At 43.5% G+C, this 26,452-nt stretch overlaps 1 protein-coding gene across 1 annotated transcript in view; it reads left to right on the top strand.

Annotated features, from left to right (window-relative positions):
• The window catches only part of ACOX3 (acyl-CoA oxidase 3, pristanoyl), a 1,085,216-nt gene that overhangs the window by 151,503 nt on the left and 907,261 nt on the right, over positions 1-26,452 (top strand). Inside the window, exon 6 of the mRNA XM_069632027.1 lies at positions 6,495-6,638. Within this exon, the coding sequence (XP_069488128.1) occupies positions 6,495-6,638 (144 nt within the window). The remainder of the gene's footprint in view (positions 1-6,494; positions 6,639-26,452) is intronic.

The following is a 26,452-nucleotide window of genomic DNA, read 5'->3' as shown; positions in this document are numbered from 1 at the left end:
ATATGAAATCTTGATGATCTGGTCACCTCGAATGGGATGACCATCTACTGGAAAAAGATCAAGGGTCATTCTAAGGTAGAGGGACTAGACAAAACTGAGAATGACCTAGATGATCAGCTGGCCAAAACCAGAGCCATCCAAGGCAATCTACTTGAGATAGAGTCCCTGTTGGGGTAAATCCAGGTCACTGCTATCACTAGGTCCCAGACAAATGCTCACAATTAATTCTCAACTGCACAATGGATTAAGGAGACCCCAGATGCTGATTTGATTACGGCTCAAAAAGGGGATCCAATAATTGGTAAGTGTTATCAACACATTGAGGACCCTGAGAACTTTCCCCTGACTGATACCGATTACATTGGGAAAGAGGACCTCCGAGTGTTGATGAAATGTTCCAAATCCAAGACGGGTTGCTGGTAAGGAGATCCATAGCTGGCCATGACCAGTGGGTGGTCCCTACCTGATTCCGAAGCCTGATGCTAAGTCACACCCATGATGCGGCCACAGCCGGTCATTCATCGGGGGTTTCATACGACATTAGAAATCTTGTGAGATGTTGCATACTGGCCACACATGGGTCAGGAAATCGACCAATACTTGAAGGGGTGTCTTGTGTGCGCACAATTTCAGCCAACATCACCCACACACCGTGCTCCCCTCCAAAAGAGGGGGATGACACTGCGTTGGTCAGATTTACAAGTCGATTTAATCGGGCCTGTGATTCGCTCCCCTAGGGGGAACAAGTACATGTTGACCGTAACATGCTTGTTCACTAAATGGGTGGAATGTCTCCTGGCCCCAAATCGCAAGGCAGAAACAGCAGCTGCCCTGATGATCAATCACATCTTCTCGCGTTTTGGACTACCCCAACGGATTGAGTCAGACTGAGCTAGCCACTTCACTAACAAAGTGATGACAAAGATGTGGGAGATACTTGGGTTCAAAAGGAAACTACACATTGCCTACCAGCTAGCCTCTAGTGATGGAGTTGAGAGATAAAACAAGACTATTGTGAGCATATTAAAAAAGTTTGTGGCAGATTCTGGGCCAAGTTGGGACATTCGATTACCTCTTGTCCTGATTGCCATCAGATCTACCACTTCTTCTGCAACAAAAATGTCTCCATTTGAGCTGGTGACTGGACGAAGGATGGTGCTTCCCCAGCATCTGCTCTACAGAACCCAAGAGCAGACCTTGATAAATGCCTCCACAACTCATGAGTATGTTGAGAATCTGAGAAAACACCTTCAACATGCTTTTGCCTATGCTCAGCGGAACCTAGAAAGATCTGCAGACAGTATGAAGACCCACTATGACCTTAAGACAACTAAAAAAGAATACCAAGTAGGAGACCGGGTCTACTTGTACAATTTCCAAAGGAACCAAGCTAAACAGCGAAAATTCCTCCCTAGTTGGCGGGGTCCTTTTGAAATTGTAGAAAGAATCTCACCAGTCGCCTACAAAATCTGCATCCCCAAGGGCAGTTTGGCAGAAGGGGTAGACAAGTCGGTCCACATCAACCAGCTGAAGAGTTGCCATCCCAGGCATACTCTGCAGCAAATAGAGGAGCCAACCAGAAACCCAGAGGGGGACATTCCGGATCCCTAGAAAAATTCCAACTGTTAAAACCATTCCACCTGTCAACATTATTAGGAATTACAGCCGGGGAATATTGTAAATTGAATGTCAAATGTATGCATCTACCCCACTACATGAATAGTGGTGAGGAAATGTCCATAACCATGCTCTGTTCTGTCTCATAGCACTGAAACCAAGGATTCTAAGTACCAAGGAGGACCACTCGGGGACCGGGAGGAAAGACCCACGGGGCCCAGAGTATCGCTCCATACTCCCATCCAGAACCGGCGAGGAGAGCATGTTGATCCAGCACTGATGGGAGAAGCAGTCAACTTTCTCCACCTGGACCAAAGAAAGAAAGAACATCCCAATCTCCCGACTTCCCCTTAACGGGCGGTCAACCTCAAGTCGTGAGGGGGGCTCTGTTGGATGATTCTACCCACTTGTTGCTCTGCCATGTAGCATCACTGTGTTCTGATGGTGCCGGAAACATCAAAATGGCTGCAAAACCCTTCTGCGCGCCAAAACCTCTGAAAATCGCACTTTGCAAAGCACGAAAAGATGGCTGCCCAATCTGCCATGCATGTTGTCAGTGGTGGAACAGAGATCTCACTCCTGAAACATGTCACTGGGCTCCACAACATGTGAAGATGGAGTACAAAAGGAAAAGCAGTGCTTCGCTGAATGAAACCCCAAAATCTTGCTTTAAATCACTTTTTTCTTTGTTGCTGAAACTTCAGAATGCTGGTACAAAGCACCCTGAAAGATCCAGAATTCTTGCTGGGTGCTACCCTTCACTTAGTGGAAGAAACCATTGTGAACTTACAATGTCCTGAAAAGCTGAAAGGATCAAGTGATTTCCACAGCAAAAATGGCTGTGTGGATCTGTCAAAATCAGGGTGCAGTACCCTTGGCCTCCTGAATGACAGCTGTCAGGGGCCTGCAGGATTAAAACTTTAAACATGTATGAACTAAAATCAAATGTTTGCAAGTTAAGAGGCCTGTACTGATGGTAACCTATGTTGTAATTGTTTTGATTCCTTGGTTTAAATTCTTGAAGAAGTATTTAGCTGTGATTTGATCCCACAAGTTTGCTGTCTGTTAACGGAAAATTAACATGTAAATTTAAGCCTGGCTAGAGCAACCAAACCGGAAATAACAGCTTTCCTCACGGAGGCAAGGCCTCCCCCCTCCATCTCCTTTCATCAGGAAATCACACCTAAATGGTAATTATAGGGTGTGGGAAGAATTTGGGCTGCACTGGGGAAGGAAACAATGAAAAACTGCCAAGCAGGAAATGCTAAGTGTAAGGACTGTCGTAAATGGACTCTTTCAAGAGCCAGCAGGGAGGAGATGCTCCTGGACTGAAGGGAGACAAAAAGAGAGGCATAGACAAACAACCATCTGGGGCTAGACATTCACAAAGAACAAGTTGTTTAAATACATATAACTTGCCACTTAAAATGGTCAAAAACAAAAGTAACGGAATTGTAAATCTAAATTTTGGCTGCACATTTCAAGAGGCGGCAAGATCGTGTGACATATTGTGGAAGGAAACGGCAGAAAAAGTGATTTTACACCAAATGTATTTCTGCTAGAATAATGAAACTGTATACACTTATGCCCATGTTACACGCGCACACTTGTAGAAATTTGCTGATAAATGGGACATTGTGTTCCTGACGAAAAGGGCGACATTCTGGGAAAAGCAGACACAAGATCCTACAGCTACAGGGTTTGGAGCAGTAGCTGCTGTACAAAATATGTAATCTATATATGTGGTTGTTATAGAGGTTGCATATGTGTAAATATGTATTATGTCAAAAGTAGATTTTGTGTTCAAGAGGCTAGGGGTGGACTCTAAGCCTCATAAACCCACACCATAAAGGTGACACCTTGTTTTTCTCCTCCTATCAAGGTAGAGAGGAGATTCTGACCAATCCCTGTCAAAGGAACGAGCATAGGCTAAACCAGCACACACAACCCCTTTAGCAAATAAAGACAGCAGAGTGCAGAAAAGACAGATTAACCCACTATCCGAATGCTGGCGGAGCACCCTGTTGCAGAACTTTCCATCTTCCTTGCTCCAGACTCCAGAAACTTGGCAAAGCAGAACCCATTTCATAGCTGAACCACTTTCAGCTAGGCCTCAATTTCCAGAACCAACCCCACAAACCTAAGGGGAACTAAAATACAGCTGGGCTGCGCTGTACTGCTTGCCTGCTGAAATAATTATCATCAGAACTAAAAAGGGCAGATCCAATCCAGTCCGGGACCGTGCTGTGACCAGAGTGCATTGCAGATCAGATCCAGTCCGGTGCCGTGCGGTGTCCAGAGCGCTTTGACGCTGCTGAATCCTATGTGCCCAGCAGTCTGTCCTGACCAGAATCCCTGACCAGAATCCCAGAACAGAATCCCTGACGGTTCTGTTTGAAACATATCTAGTGAGTATATATAGATAGAACTGTGTCACTAGCATATGTACCTTGCTTAGTCCAATCCCTATCTTAAATCCATCCTATCTTGTCTTCACAACCTGCATTGTTAGAAATATTTTTGAATTGCCTGAACTCTATCCTATCCCTCCCTCCTTCGCTAGTGTTGCAAAAACTATCTTTGCGCTGATCTTTTCTCATCTGAAGAAGGCGAGTCCCGGGCAGGCAGTCGCCCTGATCAAGTGGCTGGTTCTTGTGGGGATTTGTTTATTCATAGTCATCCTATCGTGTTAGAAATCCCATTTGTCACTTTAAAAGCGCATTCCCATTTTTCCATTCTTGCATCTATCTCGAAAAAACGACCTCCACTAAAACGTCCCTATCTTCCTCTGTTTTTGTGCTAGAAACACAATTTCAACTTCTGCTTGTAGCTAACATCCACAGCTTTAAATCGCATCTAAAACCGCATCCTTATAGTTATCCTGCTATCCTGATTATCGCGCAGTGAAAAGTTTGCCGCGAATTTCGTTTTAGGGAAATTCTTACACGTGTAAAACAGCTTACGATTGCTCCCGACCTTAATTTTAAGATTTCAAATTATTTCTTGGTATTAAATCATTGCTAGTGTTTGTTACAACTATTCAAAGCGGCTATGATAAGAATTATAACAATTTCAGCAATCTAAACCATATTTAGTGTTTTTGCCCAATCCATTTTCAAGATAACGTAAAAGCCATTCAGACAGCTTGACAGTCGATCCTGTTTTCTCTTGTGTTTGCCAGGGGAAAGTGGGATTGTATTTTGTTTGAATTATGCCATTCTTGAATACCTGTTCTCTCCTTCTATCTCTTTACATTGTGTATTGGGGGGTTGAGGGGTGTGCAGGGGGAACCTTTAACCACAGTGCAATCTGATCTGAACACACACATACAAAAGTATTATTTCTGTGCTGAATTGTTTTGCTTACTATTACTCTTTGTGTATTAAAGATATTATTCTGTGCTACATCATCCCATTGGTGAATATTGAGTAGCCATTAAAACATAGTGTGATTAATTTATAAATACATAAATACATATTTTAACTTTGCAAACCAGCCTGATTCCTTGTTCAGTGTGACCGGGGGGTTTCAGCAGAGGGGCGTGATATGAGTGGTACATCGCATTGTTCAGAATAAAAGAACTTTTAGAGAAAAATAAAAGGATTTCAGTTGTGCCTTACATGCTAGCCATTGTCTTGGGTGTGTGCCGGATTGAAATCACTTACAAAAGACATTGCTATCCAGACCACAGAGAAAGCTGCATTAAAGAAAGACTGTTAAATATTTGGTTGCCTAAACAGGAATCTTGTGAGTCCAAAAAAGATACCAAGCAACTGTTTACAAAAGTGAATATTCTTCTTCCAATTAGGAATCCAGGGGAAGGGATCTACCCTCTGGAACCAAGGGTTTTCACCTTGGAGAACATTTTCATTGGAATTCTACTTATTTTTGTTTTGAACACTTTTTGGGCAGTTGAAGATATGTTTCCTTACACGTTGTCATTTGTTAATAGTGTGAGGGACCGGATAGGATGTTTTGGACACAAGGACAGTTTTTTTTCAGTTATTGACATCCTGACACAGACAGATCTGTAGTTTTTGGTTTATAGGTAGGGACAATGCCCTTTAGCATAGGGCCAGAGAGGCATTTTCCCAACCCTTTTTCTTTTAATAAATATCTTCTTGTGAAAACAAGACAACCTTGTGTCCTCATCTCATTTCTGACCCTTCACACTACATTGCATCTAATCCAGCTGCATCATGACCTAGTACAGCTTGCGTAACATAATCCTCTTTGTCGCATTGGGACCTCAAAAAATCCTCCACAAAAAAAGCTGTATAGGGTATGTGTGGAGAGTTGTCATACCGTGTCCTCACGAGTTGTTCTGCTTTGTCCATAGAGGGTTGTTCTCTTCCCATGAGATCCTCCCACTGAGTACCATCTCCAGCGGGGCTATCGGGAAGCAGCCTCACCACCCTGGCCTATTCTATTAGACATCATTAGGGCCATGTGTAATATGGGGTTGTATATGTATTTTAACATTATTTTTGATGCAATGCTGAATGGTACAGAGAACAAAAGCATTTCATGGTCCTTCGTAGCAGGCTTTTCATGGTCCTTCGTAGCAGGCTGTTTAAGCTGCAAATGTTGTACCTCAGCTGCCGATTTTAAAATGTTATAAGTAATCATCTAGCAGCAACTAATAGCTCACATATTTGTCACTTAATTACTTCCCCTTTAGCATGCATGTTCTTTAAGCTGGACCCGTTCTTTATGGCGCCAACATAAATTAATGTGTATACAATTTAAATTAAATGAACAACTGCAAAAGCCAAAACAAATAGCTTTGCCAATGCTTGTATTTTATGATCCAGCAAGTCTGTTCATTTTCTGATTTTCTGTAGCTATGTGGGTAATTATGTATTTACTTGTTGCAGGAATTCATCATCAACACGCCTGATTTTGAAGCTGCCAAGTTTTGGGTCGGTAACATGGGCAAGACGGCTACTCATGCCGTTGTCTATGCACAGCTTTATACTCCAGATGGCCAGAGCCACGGATTACATTCATTTGTCATACAGGTAAGCACACTAACTGATGTTTTGAACTAATTGTTTTCCTTGTTAGGTTACAATTTCAAGGTCCATTCTTTCTTAAGCTAATGTCCCATGAAGTCTGAAATGCATATCGACTGACTGCAAGTATTTCGGTCCATGCTGTCCGTGTGGGTTTAGGCCATCAAGACCATCCACTCAGGAGTTCAGTGTACATCCCTCAGGGGTTGAAATCAAAGTGGAAGCTGTAGATAGAGTGTGTTTTAGCAATTGCGTTATGCTGATTCAAGAACATGGATTAATGATCCAAGATCCGGTTCATGTTAATGTGTTCACAGAGTATTAGAGGTGATCAAATCGTTCTCATGCTTAAACAATAGCGGTTGTCTCAAGGCCAAGGCTGCATGCATCAAAGTCACTGGTTTACACAGTTCATTTGGGGAAAAAATGTCTGGGGATTAACAAAACTCCCTTATATTGAAAATTGCTTTTCTTTGGGTTAAAAGGAAGAAAAAACATAGGGTTGTTTGGTTAGATTCAGAAGGATGGGGTGAGGTTAAGATGGGGTTATGAGCTAAGGGATCACCCTAAAAACCCAAATAAAAACCAGGGGGAGATCATTTGTTTAAAAAAGAAAAATTTAGAAAATATATTCCCAAATATGTTTGAGTTGAAAACACATAGAACCCAGCGAAGACCTCCCCTGTGTGTCAAAGTCCAGAATGCTGTATTCCAAGGTGAGGGTGTGAGGCTTAACACTTGTCAGTACTTTGATCACGATCTGCATGCGTACTTGGAGCATGCTTTATTCAGCACAAAGTCTATGATTGTGTCTCTCTCCTGTTACCCCCTTCCCCACTCTCATGCCCCGTGTCTCTCTCCTGTTGCCCCCCACGCCCCGGTCATGCCCTGTGTCTCCCTTCTGTTGCCCCTCACCCCCCGCTCATGCCCCGTGTCTCCCTGCTGTTGCCCCCCACCCCCTGCTCATGCCCCGTGTCTCTCTCATGTTGCCCCCCACCCCCTGCTCATGCCCCGTGTCTCTCTCCTGTTATCCCCCACCCCCTCCCATGCCCCGTGTCTCTCTCCTGTTGCCCCCCACATCCCTCTCGTGCCCCGTGGCTCCCTCGTGGTCCCCCCTACCGATGCCCTGTTGTGTTCTCTTTATACACCCCGCCTTCCCTTTCCATGGTGTCCATCTTGGTAAAAGATTTTCCTTCCTACACCGGGACGCCGCATGCCCACTTTGAGAACCTAGGATGCTAGTGGTGTTCATCGTTTGAAAAGGACGTTATGGTTACGTTGCACTAATAAAAAACTATGAAATTCAATTAAAAAAATGTGTTAAAGGGACGTTATGGTTAAGTTGCACTAATAAAAAACTATGAAATTCAATTAAAAAAATGTGTTAAAGGGACGTTATGGTTAAGTTGCACTAATAAAAACCTATGAAAATCAATGAAAAAACTTTGTTAAAGGAACGTCATGGTTCCAAGTAAAACCGAAAAACCCTTGAAATTCGCCAGTTATGGTAAGCTAAGCAAGCACCAGGGGACCACTCCGGTGATGATAGTGCATGGTACACATGTCCTCTAACATTAACATTAACCATAACTCGCTCCACCACCGTGCACTGCTAAGCCTAACACCCAGGACATCAAAGATGACATCACAAATGTCATTGATAACATCACTGATGACATCACATGTGCATTTACCTTTCATGAAAAGTCTGTACAAGGGATTCTTAGTGTAATGTTAATAAAAAAAGTGTCAAAGATTATTGGAATAAATATCAAGTGCTAATCAGTGCATTAAGCTATGCATTGATATAAATAGCATCCTATTATTAACTTCCATCCAGTATACTAAGGTACTCAAGTAGAAACATAGGCATTGTGTGCAGCATACATGATGGAGGTGCAATATTCATAAGCTTGCCATGTTGAATAGTGAAGTGATAACTGTTTTCATATTAGAGTTTAGCGTACAGTGAAACTTGTGATAAGTAGGTAATAAAACCCACTTACTACATAATTGCATTATTATAGACAAATCACAAAGAGACAACACCACATACAAATATGAATATATACAAGGGAATTGAAGTAAGACAAAAAACGGCAATAGTAGCAGAAAGTGTTCATAACCTAACTGAGAAAGTGTTCATAACCTAACTGATTACCTTTATGTACAGAAATGATTGCTCTGTTTCAAAGCTGTTACTTACCCTATCTATATATATCACATGATGTGTCTGGACCCTAAGGAAAATAGTGTGAGTACAACATATAAAAATATGAGCATATACAGGGAAAGTACAGTAATAAAAAAACATCAAAACTATCAGAAAGTGCTGATTACTCTACTGATAATTTTAATGCACAAAAAGGATTGCTGTCTTTCAAGGTTGTGTCTTCCCCTATGTGTATGTTTCAAATGATATGACTGGACCATAAGGGAATTATTGTAAGAACATACTTGAAGGATAAGTCTACAAATATAGTACATTTACAATTTTTAGTTCCTGACTGTTACTGAAGAAAGTCATGTGTCCTAGTTATGTCAGGAAAGGAAAAAAGGGGGCGTCAGACATGTGATGTCATCAGTGACATTTGTGATGTCATCTTTGATGTCCTGGGTGTTAGGCTTAGCAGTGCACGGTGGTGGCGCAAGTTATGGTTGCCTAGCTTACCATATCTGGCAAATTTCAAGGGTTTTTTGGTTTTACTTGGAACCATAACGTCCCTTTAACAATTTATTTTCTCTGAATATATATATATATATATCAGTCAATATGTTTTTCTGGACGACACTTCCATTAAACAGGCCCCTAAAAAACTAATTCATGACATTAGCCATATGCACAGCAACACATAGCAGAAGCACATTATTAAAAAATCTGGTATTGTACAAATGAACCGAAAACTAGAACAGGGAAAAATCAGTCCAAGAAACGGCTAAAATGCCCTTTCTGAGGTACATCGCTCGTTTCAGAAAAGACAACAAAGACAACAAAGCCCAAGCAACATAAGTTGAATCTGCAGATAATAAAAAAAGTAGAGTGGGGTGATGTCGCCAATTAAAATGTCTAACTACAGGGAGGATAGTAGCCTTTCCAATATCCTTATAAACTGGAAAAGTAGAATGAGATGATTAAAATCTTCCACCAAATCTTGCACACCGGCCAGTTCGCTATATCAGAAAAACCCTTCCAGCTTGCACTGTTGTCCCAAAAACAAACTGCTAAACTGGGCATTGGTGATCAGCCACCGGTCCAACTTTTTTGAACTAAAAATAAGATAGGGCTGAACAACACCTAGCCGGCTAATAACAGCATGGGCACTATTCATAGGAATGGGTGTCTCCCTGCACTCCCGCTTCTCAATTATTACACAGGCAAACAAACGCTTATAATACTGCAGATGCGCAGATGGCAACAACATGCCCAAGGGAAAATGTACAGTGGCAATAGATTCAGTCAAAAATGTGCTTATGAAAGAGAGCCATGGAATGTTGTGCCTATTATCCTTAGCCAATAGGGACTTAATAATAAAGTATGTTAAACTTGCATTCTCATTTGACTACAGACGTAGCCAAAAATGGATCCGTGCTAGCGTCGATTGGTCCTTTGAAAAGCCCTCTCCCAATTCCTGGTAGACTGCAAAATTGGGAGCAGACCGCAAAAGTCCCAACAGCCGTTTAAGAAATTTGTTTTCAAGAGTCTATAAACATAGCATTTTAGAGCAAGCCGATAAGGGGGGTTTATACAGAACTGCAGCCTTTGTCTGAATTCCATATACGTTTAGTATCAGATCCAAAGGTTGGCCATCGCACCGAGCCATAAAATGGGAAAGGCAACCCAAATACTGGGCCATCTTCAATTGTTGCTTGTTGAGGTGTGCTTTACCCGTTTGAGCCGCTGAAAAGAGGATGCCTAAGTAGTCAAAGTCACAGCGGACATCAGCGTTGTTCTTCAGATCCAGATTATTCATAAAAATTGAATAATCAGTTTCTGAAGAGCCATTGGTGTTCTGGCAAAAACAAAATCAAAATATCGAGGCTGAGTACCCCAAAAGGAAATACACCGAACACGGGTTACCGAGGAACATACAAAGATCTTTATTTTATACTGAACAGTTTTCCAAGAAAAGTAACAGATAGCTATCGGCCCTCAGTACAACACAACAAACTCCATCGTGGTTCAGTGTGCTTAGTGAGAGACGCTGTACATTAGAATTCGTTGCTCTTTTATACCATCTGCGAACACGATGTCCAACCCTACTTCGGATTAATATTCCTCTAATACATTACTGATCTAGGGTTCATGCCGAGTTCGCATATCCACATGCAACTAGTTTGCCTTTAATACATACGTCAACAAGCCTACACTGCAACTGTGTATTTTGGGATTTCTCATACAGGTCTTCTCAAACATTAATACAATGTAGTTAAACAAGTGTTCTCAGTTCAGTATTTGAATACATTGTTCTTAATATTTACTCGTGGATTAGTTTCATTGGCGCGAGTAATCCTTTACACACAGGTCAGCGAAGGACAAGGTCTCAGTTCACGACCCCAACAAGTGGCTTGCAGGCAAGTTACATATTAATTACACACAGAGGTCAAGACGGCCATGTTGTATTTCGGAATGATATTGTTCACCACTTTAACTCACAGGGTGACTTTACAGAGAGAACCTAAAATGGCGGATTGACCCAAAATGGCGGCTTACATTGATTCTAAGGTCAGGACCTTGAAACACTGATTCCTTCGCAAGTGGCTTATAAGCAGCTTGGCGAAGGCCCATATACATATATTTGTTGCAATAGGAGGCACAATATAATTTCTTGTTTGACAAACCCTCCTTTTGGCCTATGCCAAGTGCTAAACTACTTCGGATCTTCTTGCAAACAACTCCATGCATCATCGTCCATGCACCCTGAATCGCTGTCAGAAATATCTATTGCCATCAGGTCATTCGCTAAGATTTCTTTTAACACGTTTTCCTTGGAGGTTTAATCTGGGGCATACACTTTGTCCTATCGTACCTATCGCTTGTGCGCAACATCCCCCTAGCATCGAACATGTACTAGGTAGACACTGGATACAACAACAAAGGAACAACAGAATTCCCAAAATGATCAGTAAGACCGAAAGTACCTTCCAACCCCAAGATCGCAAGAAGTCCCAGAACCAAGCGCTAAGATCCCAGTTTCCCTCAGGAACATGCACTTCTGAACTAAGAACGTGCAGATTCTGTATTGCCTTGAAGATAGTTGGGGGAGGAATCTGGCACGAAAACACAGCAAGCGGACCCGACTAATTTACACACTCCACCACATTCAGCCAGAATGACATCTAATGCCATCCGGTTCTGAAGCGCCACTAGTCTTATCGCTTTTTGTTCTAATGTCATATTATAGAGTATGTCCGTGGTCCGGTTGATGGTTCTATCCAGTACTCTCGCTAGTCTTCTGATATCTTCGGAATTCGCCATCTGCCCCCAAAATGGCACAAATGATGTTGCTACATCTCCCAAGACCTGAGCTGGAGTGTCACCGTTCTCGTCCCGCCGTGGACGAGCCTTTGAAACCTCTACTCTACTAGCTATAAGCACTCCAGGTAACAGGATCCCTAAATAACAGGTTCCCTGCCAATCCCTGGGCAACCATGGAAATGCTATATTACCGCAAACAAAGTAGACAGGTTCACCTACATACAAAGGTCTGTTTTCCCCAGTCAAATTTGCAACATTGGCACAACCTCTAAAATCTCCCATTGACTGAGTACCATTCTTCTGTATGCAGAAAGAAACTGAATCGGGGCTATGGCTAACAGTGTAAGAAGGAGGCATGGCATCCTTATTGCCTATCGGAGCCATCTTAAAGGAAATCAAAGATTGAAAGGGACGAGACAGTCTATCAGAAGGCCTAATAGAAGCAACGTTGAGCTTACTCCTATTTGCGAAAAGCGAGCATCCGAGGGGAGTCAAAACACGTTTCTCAAAGCTATTCAAATTAGTGCCATCAAAGTTCCCTGAGATGCTATCGTTCCAACGGCCAAAGAACAGTGCTCTAAGAGATTCCTAACAAGCAGTTGTCAAAGGTAAAGGATGAATATACCAACCTAGCCCCTTATCCCCGTGTTGCGGTAAATGTGAGCAGACCCAACAGTTGATAAGTAGCAGAGTATTATTGTGGTACCTTTGTCTATGCTGGAAGTCCCTAGGGGACAGAGTATGCAAATGTACAAAGGGAGTAGGAACAGTGGGTACATTTTCAGTCGGTAACAAGGACTCTAAAGGATGAGTTTCCTCGAGGTACCATAAGCCTAAGACAGTGACTATTATAAAACCAAATATTATCATATTTATATTATTATAAAAACACAGCAATACGTTTTCGGGGCCCAAGTCCTTTGTCCATTATCCCGGTTGGTCACACAATCATTTACAAGCCCCATACGAGCGGTAGCGGTGGCAGGCAACACCCCCAATGTTCGTTGCTGGTGACCACCCGGCCGCGCGACTTCTTAGTCCTTCCACAACCCTAGCCAACAGAATCCCCTTTCTCAAATTTGGGCAAAAACAAGCCCTCGATGATCCTTTCCTTCTCCGAATGCACAGCCGAATCGTGCCGTAAGTCTATTTTCTTGGACGCAGATTGTACCTTGCTTTTCCTGGTACTGATTGATCCGGAAACAATGTGTCGTCACTTCCCGTTGGAAGCAACGTATCAGAAACAAGTAAAGATGCCGAATTTGAAACAACAGTTTCCGGAAGCAAAACTTTTGGAGAGTGTGGAGACAAAATGGCAGGTTTCCCAAGCCTTGCGGGCTCAGAAAGATTCTCCGATTCACTCTCAGCGCTATCTACTGCTTTGGGATCGTTGGTTGCAGCATTAGCGAGGGGTTCTGTTTCTTCTGTATCGTGTGGCACTGGGTGAGGACGTTTCTTGACGTGCGACATGTGGATCCAGTTCTTTCTGCCAGAAACCCGCAATGCTGTCTGTGTGACCAGCAGGACCTGGAATTGACCCCGCCAGCGAGGTGCAAGGCAGGAAGAGCGCTCAAATGCCTTGATGAGCACCCAGTTCCCAGGCTGAATGCTGTGGCCCGGGCCCTCGTATCGCACAGGTAAAACCTCTCGCACCTGGTGATAAATCAAATACAAGTTTTTAGTCAACTGGCTGCAATAATCTGAAAGCAATACATTTTCAACATTTCTCAAAGATCTACATTTAGGAAGGTTCCAGATATTGGCAGGTCTCCCCATTACCGCCTCAAATGGAGAGAGCCCAGTCTTAGTTTGAGGGGTTGTACGCATGGCTAATAACACGATCCGTAAGGCGTCCGGCCATTTTAATTTAGTGCCGGCACACGTCTTAGCGAGCTTGTTCTTGATGATACCATTGTGTCTTTCTACTAATCCGGCGCTCTGAGCGTGTCTGGCCGAATGGAACCGTTTGTCGATCTGTAATGCCGCATATATCTGCAGAATTACAGCAGCGACAAAATGTGGACCATTGTCCGACCAGATGACTCTTGGTAGCCCGAACCGGGGGAAGTATTCATTTAACATGGTTTTCGCAGTAGTCATGGCTGTAGCATCTTTGACAGGGAAAGCCTCAACCCATTTACTAAAAGCACAGATGACCACTAATACGTACTTCATATTGTTGCACCGTTCCATTTCAATAAAGTCGAAATGGATGACTTCGAAGGGGACAGCGGGTGGCCCAAAACTTCCCCTTGGAGTTGCTGTCCCCTTTCCCACATAATGTTGTAGGCAAATCATGCAGTCCTGAACATAGCGCTGGGCAATTTTCGAAATTTTGACATTTGCCCAAATTTTCTCTAACATTTTCGTGACTTTCTGGGCACATATATGCATAGGACCATGGGCCATGATGACCATCATCATTACATAAGCGTCAGGGAGTAGCCATTTCCCTTCAACTATGTCCACCCAACACCCTTCATCATCGAGTTTCCACAAGCCTTCAGCCCACCTCTTGGATTCTTCTAACGTGGCATCAGCTTGGATATCCCGTACAGACCCAACACCCTCGTCCATTGCATAGGCATTTACAGTCTCCCTTGAAACATATATCTCCGTAAAGAGATCGTTAGCAGTTTGTCTAGCTATCTGATCAGCGAAAGCATTCCCTTTTCCTATGTCATCTGTAATCTTTCGATGTGCTGCACATTTTATGACAGCTAACTGAGTAGGGAGCGCAAGCGCTGAGAGTAGTTGTACTATTAGGGAGCCATGCTGGATTTTTGTGCCATGTGAAGTTAAGAACCCTCTCTCTGACCAAAGTCTCCCAAAGTTGTGAACCACCCCAAAGGCATACTGACTATCAGTATATATGTTTACTGTAAGCCCTTCAGAAAGTTCACAAGCTTGAGTCAATGCTATAATCTCTGCGGCCTGCGCAGAGTTATGCGTGATTCTCTTGATTTCCACGACCGTGCTTAATGTGGTGATTGCATAAGCAGCTGTGGATGTACCATCCAGAAGTTTGAAGCAGGAGCCATCACACAACAGCTCTCCCTGCGGATTGTTCAAAGGAGTGTCTTTCAAATCAATTCTACCCTTTGTCTCTTGTTCGGTAGTATACAGACAGTCATGTGATTCTTCATCGCCGCAAGCAATACCTTGTGGGAAAGGTAGGAGTTCAGCCGGATTAAGAACACAACACCTCTCAATTTGGCTATGAGGAGAAAACAAGATCAATTCATATCTCGTCAACCGTGCGGAAGTGAGGTGTTGCATTTGGGTTTGGTTCAGTAGAACATCTACAGAGTGAGGCACCATCAGGGTTAGATCATGGCCTAGGACCATTCCCTCACTCTGTTTTACAGACGCAGCAGCAGCAGCGACAGCTCGCAAACATCTTGGCAAAGCGCATGCTACAGGATCAAGGGCGGAAGAAAAGTAACCGCACGGCCTATTCATCCCTCCATGTTCCTGCGTTAATACAGCCAAAGCACATCCATCACATTCATGCACAAACAACACAAAGGTCTTTTCATAGTTTGGTGTGCCCAAAACTGGTGCCAAGCATAATGCAGTCTTGTTCCATGGCAATGGCAAAGAAATGCCCTTTTTGTCAAAGCCAACATCGGTTTGATCACTAGTGAGAATTTCGGGATCCACAACCTACAGTAAGAAGCCATTCCTATCAAGGCACTAACTTCCTTCTGTGTATTTGGGACAAGTTGTTACAAGTATTTCGGGTTGTTACAAGTATTAATACCAAAGTGACTATAACAGTCTATTGACATCCCATTTAGGACACATGGTCTATATATTATAACATGAGACATGTGTCCACGCACAGCTAACTACACTCTGAACCGGCCAATAATAGGCAAACAGCACCTTATTTTCTCACGTGCACAGTGTCAATTTCATGACACAAGTAGGACACTTGCATCTAACACATGCTGTGTCCTATATACTGCAGCGGATATCTCTCCTGCAACTCCAGAGAACAATCACCACCTGGTCTGGCATACTCAGATTCGCCATTCCCCACGCACCATCCTGCCCTGAGACAAAATACTGTTGAAGACAGGTATGTCTGAGCTTAGCATCATGCTTTTTTTAGTTTCTTATTCTATAGAACCCTTTTAAACAGCACATGTCCCCCCCTTTTTCTTGTTCCTCATCCACAGCTTGGTCAGAGAAACACACACAAGACTACCCGATTTCACAGTCCTGAGGAAAGCTATAGAACAACCCACCATCTACATCTGCGTTGTTATATAGCTGGAAACACATCTAAGTGTCGACTCCTTCTCAGTGCATGAACAATAATATTGCATTTGATAACCTTGTTGTATTAATGACTAAGTGTTGTTGACATTATATGCCGATACAATATAATGAAAATACAATCTGTGACAATGGATTTTTAGTTTGTCTATGTTTTTTTTAAAAAATCGTTTGGGGTGTGTCCCAAATAAAAATTCCTAAGCACCCGTGAAATATTGTTGTTGGGTTCTATTACAAAAAATCACAAGTCTTACTAGCGTAGACTTGGTCTCATGTATGCTAGCGCGACACCTGTTAGTGTCTCAGAGGAAGAGGCAGCCAGAGTCCAACCCCCTCTCTTTGGGACAGGCATGCCAGAAATGTGTTTTATTCTTTCAGGTGCCAATCTTCTTCCCTCCTTTGTCAGGAGATAGCCTAAATAGTCGACCTCCTGGCAACAATATTGAAACTTTTTTAGCGAAGCTTTGTGACCATGTTTAGCTAGATGTATAAGCAACAACACAGTGCCCTCCTTACAGGTGCTCTCAGAGTCAGCAGCTAAAAGCAAGTCATCAACATACTGAAGCAATGTACAAGTAGAGGGCAATTCAAGGATATCAAGCTGTTCTTTCAAAGCCCTACTGATGCTAGGACTCTCTGTGTAACCTTGAGGTGCACGAGTAAATGTGAACGAGCGTCCCCCTAAGGAGAACGCGAACAAGTATCTACTATCCTTGTGTATAGGAATACTAAAGAAAGCATTCTTCAGGTCCACAACACTAAAGTAAGTAGCTGTAGCTGGAATCATGGTCAATATTGTGGTCACATCAGGCTCAATTGGAAATTGTGGAGCAACGACTTTATTAATGGCACGTAAATCAATTATGAAACGGAATGGAATTGCATTATCACCTTTCTTGTACACTTGTAAAATTGGACTATTGCACAAACTTCCTGAGATTTCCTCAATCACCCCACGATGCACAAAATCGGAAACAGTGCATTTCAAAGCTTGCTCGCCCTCAACTGAAATCTTATACTGGGGAATTGTTACGCTACGGCAGCAAAGAGCTTTCTTACGAAGAACTTCCTCACCATGGAATCCGTTTTGGCATCATTACAAGTTGCCTTGGAAACTGTTCAGGTCACGTAAAGGTGCTAGTCAGCTGATCGGACGTGCTTCGCTTAAACGGAAGCCACGCCCCCTTGTTCCTTAAAAGCCTTCAGCCGCTGGAACTTTGTTGGACTCTCATTACCAGACCTTGGCTTTGTACTCTGTTTCTGCTTATCTGGATTACCCTAAGGACTTGTTGCCACAGTAGTTTTTCTTTACTACCGTTAAACCACAGGAGCCTGCCCGCTCAATCTCAGTTCTACGGGCTCTGCGGTTCTTCACTTCCGCTCAAAACTGAACTCCAGTTCTCATTCATCTTACGCTTGCACAAACGCCCTGCTTACCATCTGGAGTTTCCGGCTCTACAATCAAGGTCTGCTGAGATCCGCTTCAACACGAAGTTGCTTGGTCCTTTACTTTCTGTTCTATCTGAATCATCTATTTGGACTATAAGATCATTCTTACCAGTGCTGCTTATCAAAGACTTCCTTTGCTCCAACTATCTGATTAACTGTGTTCGCATACTGAGAGACTGTTTGTTCTTTCTACTGAAGTGCATTTACAAACGCTTTCCAGGACATGCACCAAACCCGGCCCAAGTGCGTCCCTCGTGCCATTCGGGTTATCCTTCCTATACTAACCTTCCCATTTTATTATTTTTTCCTGTCGTTTTCATCAACCATTTTGATTCTGTACTCCTTATTGAAACTGGTCCAGGATTTCCTCTCAGGACTACTCACATACACTATCTCAGGTACGGCAGTTCTATTGTGTTCAATTTCGATTATCTCTTGCAGCATTGGTCTGGCAGTGCGTTCAATCCCGCTCTTTAGCATTATAGATTACTCTGTCTGTTCTTACATAAGTAGCAGAGTGGTACATCGTGAAAAAGAGCCCCTCTCGAAGAGGAACCCTGATTCTTGAAATCAGGGGAACTGGGTTTTCGGAGACGTCTACTGCTCATCCTACATCTCGATCCAGGTTGGGCTCACGCACACCTTCCGGCTCGGTGAGTAACAGGAATGCGTGGCAGCTCAATTCCATGTTTCAAGACTATCTTAACAGGCTCCATCTGTAAAACACTGACATTGTCGTCAATAGCCCATAAGCACTCTGGTATGTCACTGAATTCTGGCGGCAAAGGTCTGGTTAAGAATTGAGAGACAGAATGTTGCTGTGGTGAAATCGTCAAGCGCACTCCATCGGAAGAACAATAAATTATTGCATTTAATTCTTTCAATAGATTTAAACCCAACAAATTCTCTCCACAATTTGAAGTCAAAAGGAATGGACAGTGGTCCGTAAACGGACCCAAAGAAATAGGTACCGGAGGAGAAACTGGACAAACAACTGGTGTGCCAGAAAACCCTACAGAAACATTAGTTTGTCCTGACAGTGGAATGTTTGGAACCCGTGAATGATCAATGGAACACTTCTGTGCTCCAGTATCTATCAAAAACTGATGTTTCCTATTTCCTACTACCATTTCAATGTAGGGACCTTTCTGATTGACGGGAATAGGTGTAGGTTCCAAACCCTGCTTCGGGCAATCCTAACGAAACAGAATATCATCAAAAGGAAGCTCTTCAGATAGATATGCAGCAGAAGGATGATCAAATATGTTCCTAGTATCCATACTCGGAGTCTGATTATCCTGTGTAAAAGGTTGCTGTGTATCCTGTGCAAACTGACCTCTACCAGGGCGCCCTACACCCGGGCGACCTCTGGATCGTCTACCCATATTCCCAAATGTGTTATTTGACCTCTGTCGAAGGACGGATCATTGTGCACGCCAATGACCCTCTTGTCGACAATAGGCACACTGGTTAATGTTCACAGGACCCAAGGGCACATTCCCTTGTGGAACATACTGACCTCTAATCTGCGAACTACCCCCTCTGGGGCCTCTTAACAATTTGCTGTAATATTACTTTAGTCTTTAAATCACCTTTTCGTTTTTCAACTCTATCTTTTTCATTGTTGACACGATTCTCGTAGTATTGAGCCATGTGCAGTACTTCTGATTGGGACTTCATCTGCCAAGCGCTCTCAGAAGACATAATTTGTGACTGGATGTCGGGCAGCAATCCACGCACAAATTTGTCCACAAATAATCTTTTCCCAGACTCTGTGCCTAAGTCTTGTCCGCTGAAATCCGAGAATACCTGTTCAAACCGATTAAAGAACTCAGTAGCACCCTCAGACTTCCCTTGGACACAGGCCGTGAGTTTGTCCCAAATAATTCTTTTCTCAGGAATCATGGTTTTCAATTTTGCAATAATTCTATCAGGCAAAGTTAGTTTCACCTGGGGCAGTCTTTCACCAGCTGGACTTTCTCCATCGAATCCATTTATGTTCGCCCATGTTCGTACCAACCCTGGTACGTCGTCTATAGTCCTAACTTGTTTCCATAAATCTACAAGCAGAAGTACAGGGAATAACAAATCAATATCACCTAGGGTAAACACTGAGGACTGCAAGACGGACTCTACTTCTTTATAGAATCCTGTCGGATTTTTCCTAATATCAGGAATATATTTTCTCCTTTCTTGAGAACAGGACATGAACAAACTGCGATACATAATGTGCAGGAATGTTCACAGCAACTATATTTGCTGCAGGATCATCCGCAATCTCAAACTTCGGGACAAATGTCAGAGGAATCTCTCATAGGCAACAGAGAAGTAGGCAACTCTGAACGCTTACTATGCAACATAGCTAAGTCGGGCGCTAAAGCAGTCGAAGAAGTGTCAAGTGAAAAAGGTCTCTTATAAATACTCAATAACTCTGTGAGACAACTAATTTTTCTGTTTACACAATCATCTTGTAGGTACTCTGTCATTACCTGTATCACTTTCCTCTGCATTTCTGGCATATACTGACTGTATGTGTCATATACCTCAACTGGAGTTATCGACATATCTGAAATCCATCTAGCTCGTCTTTCGTACAAAGTCGTGCTTCTTCAGATATCGATTTACGACAAGGAAGGAACCGTTTCTGTACATACCTACATTCCCCCTCGTCATCCTCATTCTGTAACCTTTCCAACTCCTTTCTATACTCAAATAACCTCTCACCATGCTCATTAACTTTCTCCACAGTGTCTCTTGAAAACGCCAAAGTGTTTAGATCCCTTAACCCTTGCGGGAGATCTGTATTATTTAATTTGCCCCACATTACAAATAAATGAATCCCTAAACCTTCAATAAAAACATTTTTCTCAGGAAAATTATCCATATTAAAAATGGTGGCAAAAACATTAGCTTGATCATCTCTCTCCATACAATGCTTAGCCCATGCAATCAAATCACGTTTCTTCTCTGGCGGTACAGTATTACGAGTAACAACCCTTGACCCCGCACCCTGATCGACTACAAGTGGCACAAGACCACTTGGGAGAGGGGGGGGCAGGCAAATTCAATGGAGGTACTGTTACTGGTGCAATAGGAAGAGGTGGAGGAACAGGTGGAAGAGCAGCAACTGGATGAAGAGGAACATTAGGAGGAGCAGGAACAACAGGAGGAAGAGGCAAAGCAGCAGGAAGAGGAACATACAGAGGTGGCGCAGAGGCACCAGGCCTTCGTTCATTTAACAATTTGTCTATGAATTCGTCGGAAACATGAAGGTCTTTAGAAGGATTGATTTTCTGAATTCCAAGTGAGAAAGCCCTATCCATATTCCTAGTTGACTCAGAATGTTTATCTTGGTCATACAATAATGCTTTTTCGGCGTTCGCTTTATGACGGCGCGCATGTTTTTCTCTACTCTTAAGTTGCTGCTATGCTTCTTTTTTTCAATTCTGCAAAACATCAAATGCTGCAGATCTAGCCTTTTTCTTGAATAGAATTGACTCTAAATACTCAATACGAGGGATTTCAAAACTACCATTGATTGGCCACTGAAGTTCGGAGGCATGTCCGGTTTGTCTGTGCCAAATATTAAACACTATACTTCCAATGCCATGCTTACAGTACATAGTACACGCCGGCGATTCCTCCTGTAGTGCCGGACGGCTAAATTACAAAGATTGTCTATCGCTGCAGAATAACGCCCTGAAGCAGGTAGACAATTTCCCAGGCATATCAAATTATTGGTGTTACCTGGTCAATAATTGTGTCTGCCAAAATCGAATAATCAGGATATTTAAGAATCTGGTCACGACTCACCTGATCAATCCTAAGGAGGTCCGATCGGATTACAAAGAATCTTACCTAACTAATCTTACCTCGTGTTTGGTGATTTTGGCAAATCTGCCCGCCTCGATAAGTGAACCCTCGTCAAGATGCCGTCTCGGACCACAAGCTAATCATCCAGGGATCGGGTCATGCAGCGCTGCTGAGCTTCTTCCAACTGCTGACTTACTTTCCAGCTCCCCTTCCCCAAGTTCAAGACTGATCCACAAAGTCTCAGGATTACCTTTCCCACGAAGACAACACTATTCAAAAGGATTCTTGGGGATCCCTTCCCCAAGAAGACAACACGGTTCCAAATGGTATCTCGAGGTTCCTTCCCCAAGAAGACAACATAGTTCCAAAACGGGGGCCTCGAGGTTCCCTTCCTCAAGGCAGCAACAAAATTCATAAGGTCTCTGGATTTCCTTCCCCAAGACATCAGCTTGCTTATCTCGCCAACTTGTACTTGGTCTCAGTCTCTCAATATTCAAAAAACAGTTACAGGTTGACTTTACAATCCTTTTAGATTTCTTGACAGTTCATACAGATTTATTTATTTTATACATTTATAAAGCACTCCAAGCCTAGAGGCAACTAGGCGCTGTTACAAGAAACTTCAAATTTGGTTACAAGTTAGGCACTCTTAGTGTTTACAGGTTGCACATTTTGCAAGATAAATACATACAAGTGTATAGCATTTGAGCAATTACTACATGCAAGTCATACGGATGGTAATCTTAGGACATAGTAATTACTGCATAAGGTCAGTATTGAACAGAAAAGTTTTTGAGCTTTTTCTGAATGACCAGAATGAGGTGTCATTTCTGAGGTTGGTCGGGAGGGCATTCCAACGTTTAGGGGCTATGTTCGGGAAGCTTGCTCTGCCTGCTTTCTGCTTCACTTCAACAATCTCTTTCATACGCTTGGATTTTGTTAATAACCAATTTCTTCCTTAGCACTCAATCTACTCCTCACCCTCAGTGCTGGCGGATGGATAGCACAATCATAGAGCAGTGATGAGAGTTCACCTGCCACACTCTCCCTGCGCTTATAAATAAAGCACTTGGAGACCACAGCAGGGAAACCCTCGAACGGGAAAAAACCCTGGGCGGTTTGAGTGCGCTGGTCTGGAGGAACTGGGGAACGTGGCTAGTGAGCGTAGTCGTCCCCTTTACTCGTAAGTATATTCTACTTCTTGTGGATGTAACTAGAATAACAAGAAGAGAATTAATAGAGGGTCTTACAGGAAGGAATATCAGAAGGGAAAAGTGAATGTAGGTACCTTTCTGGGATGCAGGTTTGCTGAACGAGAGAGAAGAGGGATAGGAAGTCTTGCTGTTGGTAAACACGCTCGATTGCTTTAAGAAAGTAAGAGAAAGGAGAGGTTTCAAGTGGCAGATTAGACAGCTCTACTCTATTACTACTTTATTGAGGATTCCATTTACCTAAGTTGGTAAAGACACTGTCCGTGACTTGAGGAGAAAGAGTTGTGGGTAACGTAGTCTTGTACCAAGGATCCTCGTTAGCAGCGAGGAATGCTACCTGAAAAGGCGAAGAGTTATAGCCGGCTAAATAAGACACAAACCTGATCTCCGATAAATTACGAAACCTACTTGAAAAGGGTCTTGGGTTATGCTATGAGCGGGAAGAATCGCGTCTACGCTCAGTGGGCGCGTAGGAGGGAACTGCCTGGAATACAAAGGAAACGGGAGGTAAGGAAAGTGGAAAGTTGCAGAAAGGTAAGGATTCGGTAGAGAGTTCGTAAGCTATCCGATTACTCACGCAACGTGGCTACAGTAAGCAGTAGCAACGCACTGCTGTCCCGGCTTCTGGTTCAGATGAACTGTTTCCGGGTAAGAGGGAGGAGCCTCCTGTCTGCCGTTCTGTAGGTCTAGAATGCAGCTCTCAGTGAGATGCGCCATCTTGGGAGAACGATACGCCAACTTGGATGTAGCGCGATATATAGACGAGATATGACGCCAGCGGTGCCCAATCGACCAGGTCCGCCGGCGATTCATAACAGATTTGCTCTTTGTATGTTTCTTTGGCTTTCACAGATAGGGTATCCCCGGTGTAGGTGCAGTTGTCGGACCACACGGTCCACCCATTACAGGTCACTGAACCGGTCACCCTAGGCTTGCTTGCCCACAGTTTTTTGGTAACTGCACCTGTGTTCAAGGGCCATCTTAAGCACTTTTGGGCCCCTGGGCACGGACATCTTTGGGGCCCCCCTCCACCAAACCAAAGGAATTAAGGGATCAAGAATACTGGTCACGCCCCTCAGCCCCACCCATTGCGATCACAACCAGATACGTTGATATGCTGTCTTGCAGCATAATAAGCACGTTTACTCCCTTTAAGTCCCCTTGCCCTCTTAATTCTTGCTCTAATCAGAATGATAAACAAGTAGCATTTGAAGACAAACATTAGCAGTCTACAAAGGGGTTATTGTTCTAGTACACACATGATACTTTTTATCAATAACATCCAGGAAGGTAGATTAATGCAGGACCATATGTAAAAGGTGGATGTAACCCATAATAGACAGAGAACTCAAATTAGCTGCCTCACACAATGCAAAAGTGCTCATGCATGGATAGAAACCACCACTTTAAAGGAAGGAGAACACTACACATAACGTGGTATGGATAGTGGAGGCAGATTAGAAGCTACCAGGAAGGTGTCTTTATCCAGATAGACTGAGATTAGAAGTGGGATATGGGTTTCAAATAATGTTGCCATTAGACATCAAAGCAACAAATGCCTGTGGTGTGCAATATAAATATTCTCACTATTAACAAAGTAAAACCATGACTAAGGCTTTTATGAAGATCATACCATGAAATCACTCAGAAGGGCTGACAATTTTGAAAGGTTTAGGGACTGGCAATATTGAGAGGTTAGGCAATACAAGATTACAGGAGATGAACAGGATCATACATGGTTAAGGGGTGAAGCTGGGATTTGTGCCAATTCTGCAATTTCTGCATTTATTAAAAAACAGACTTGGAAAGTACACAAATCACATTACCAAACACGACAGTTTTTACACAAAATATTATAGAAGGGTGTTATGCAAAATGGGAGCGATTCTATCTTCATTCTCTCCATCATCAAGGGAAGTATATAAGAACCAGCATACCAATCGATGTGATTTAACAAATTTAATCTGGGTTTGTCTTTTGTATTTTAAAGCTTTAAATACTACCAAAACAATGGCTTGTGACATTTTCATTTATAAACGTGCATAAAATCCTTTGACTTTTTACCAAAAATCAAACCGTTTTTTTGTGTCAAACAAGTAGACCTTAAAATATGCTTGCCTGAGGCTTGCAACATACGGTCCACTCTCTTCTGTCTACCAACCCTTCCATCCAAATGGCCTACATAAGAAGAAAGATTACGTAATGGGCTAAACGATACCAGCAGCATGCAAGAAGGCAAACCTCACAGAAGACAGCACAGTAATGTAAGATATATTAGATGATTTAACCAGGGCCACTTTATCGTCTGCTGGCAAATCCAGGATACAAACATGAACGCTGTCATTCCATAGTCTTGAATTTTGATACTTCTCCAGCATGGGGTCTGGCATGGATTCACATGCTTGTGCAGACCAGAGTTTTGGACATGCCGTTCGACGGGAACAACCTGTTTGGGAAAACAGTGGACGATTCCCTGCAAGCCATCAAGGCGGACACGGAGACGGCCCGGGCTCTTGGTGTTCTCCAGGTAAGTAACCTTACAGGTTCTTACAGGTAAGTAACTTGTTCCTTCTCCAGCATGGGGTCTGGCATGGATTCACATGCTCATGAATAAAAGAATTCATAGCATTACACACATGCACAACCACGGGAGGTGGCAACAGGCTCAACATTAAGCAATACAACAACTCAACATTAAGCATCTCTTACTTTCTCACCAGGCTCACCTTTAGGCGAACAGGTTGCGCAGCACTGCTTAGCCGACCCTGGACTCCTCCCTGGAATCCCGGTCGACGCCGTAGAATTTCGTGAAGGTGTGCGTCGACCTCCACTGCAGATGTCCAGCAGGGGCACACCAGATAGGAACGCCATGGTAGCTGCGATCGCTCTGGTGGAATGGGCTCTCGGACGGCCGGGCAGAGGTCGGTTTGCCTTCCGATGACAGTACATGATACAGCCGGAGAGGCATCTGGAAATGGAAGCCTTTGAGAGAGCCTTCCCCTGATTGACAGGTCCAAAGTTCACAAAAAGTTGTGACGTCTTCTGAAAGCTCTTCGTGCGGTCCACGTAGAACTCCAGCGCTCTAGCCACATCCAGCGAGTGCAAAGTCCTCTCTGCCGGCGACGAAGGTGACGGGAAGAAAACAGGCAACACCAAGGGTTTGTTGAGGTGGAAGTCCGACGGCACCTTGGGCATGAAGGAGGGGTGCGTCCTGAGCACTACCCTCGTGTCGTGAAAAGTCAAGTACGGGGGCTTGAAGTAAAGGGCCTGGATCTCTTCCACCCGTCGTGCGGAGGTGATGGCCACAAAAAACGCTATTTTCCACGACAAGAACTTCAACGGAGTTGAGTGCAGAGGCTCGAACGGAGGCCCCATGAGCTTGGTCAGCACCACGTTGAGCTCCCACGCCGGGGCCGGCGCCTTCACCGGCGGGAACGATCTGATGAGTCCCTTCATGAATTCCTTCACCAGACGATGGTCCCGTTGTTCTGGTGTATCGGGAGATCGCAGCAAGATGAATCTTGATGGAAGCGTGCGCTAGTCCAGCCTTGGCCAGCGTCAGTAGGTACGGCAGTACTTGCGGAGCC

This window comes from Ambystoma mexicanum, chromosome 6q (genome assembly GCF_040938575.1).
Source record: "Ambystoma mexicanum isolate Mex_15411 chromosome 6q, UKY_AmexF1_1, whole genome shotgun sequence".
NCBI classification, from domain to species: domain Eukaryota; kingdom Metazoa; phylum Chordata; class Amphibia; order Caudata; family Ambystomatidae; genus Ambystoma; species Ambystoma mexicanum.
Note: the sequence above shows the minus strand (reverse complement) of the source record. Positions and strands in the feature narration are given on the sequence as shown.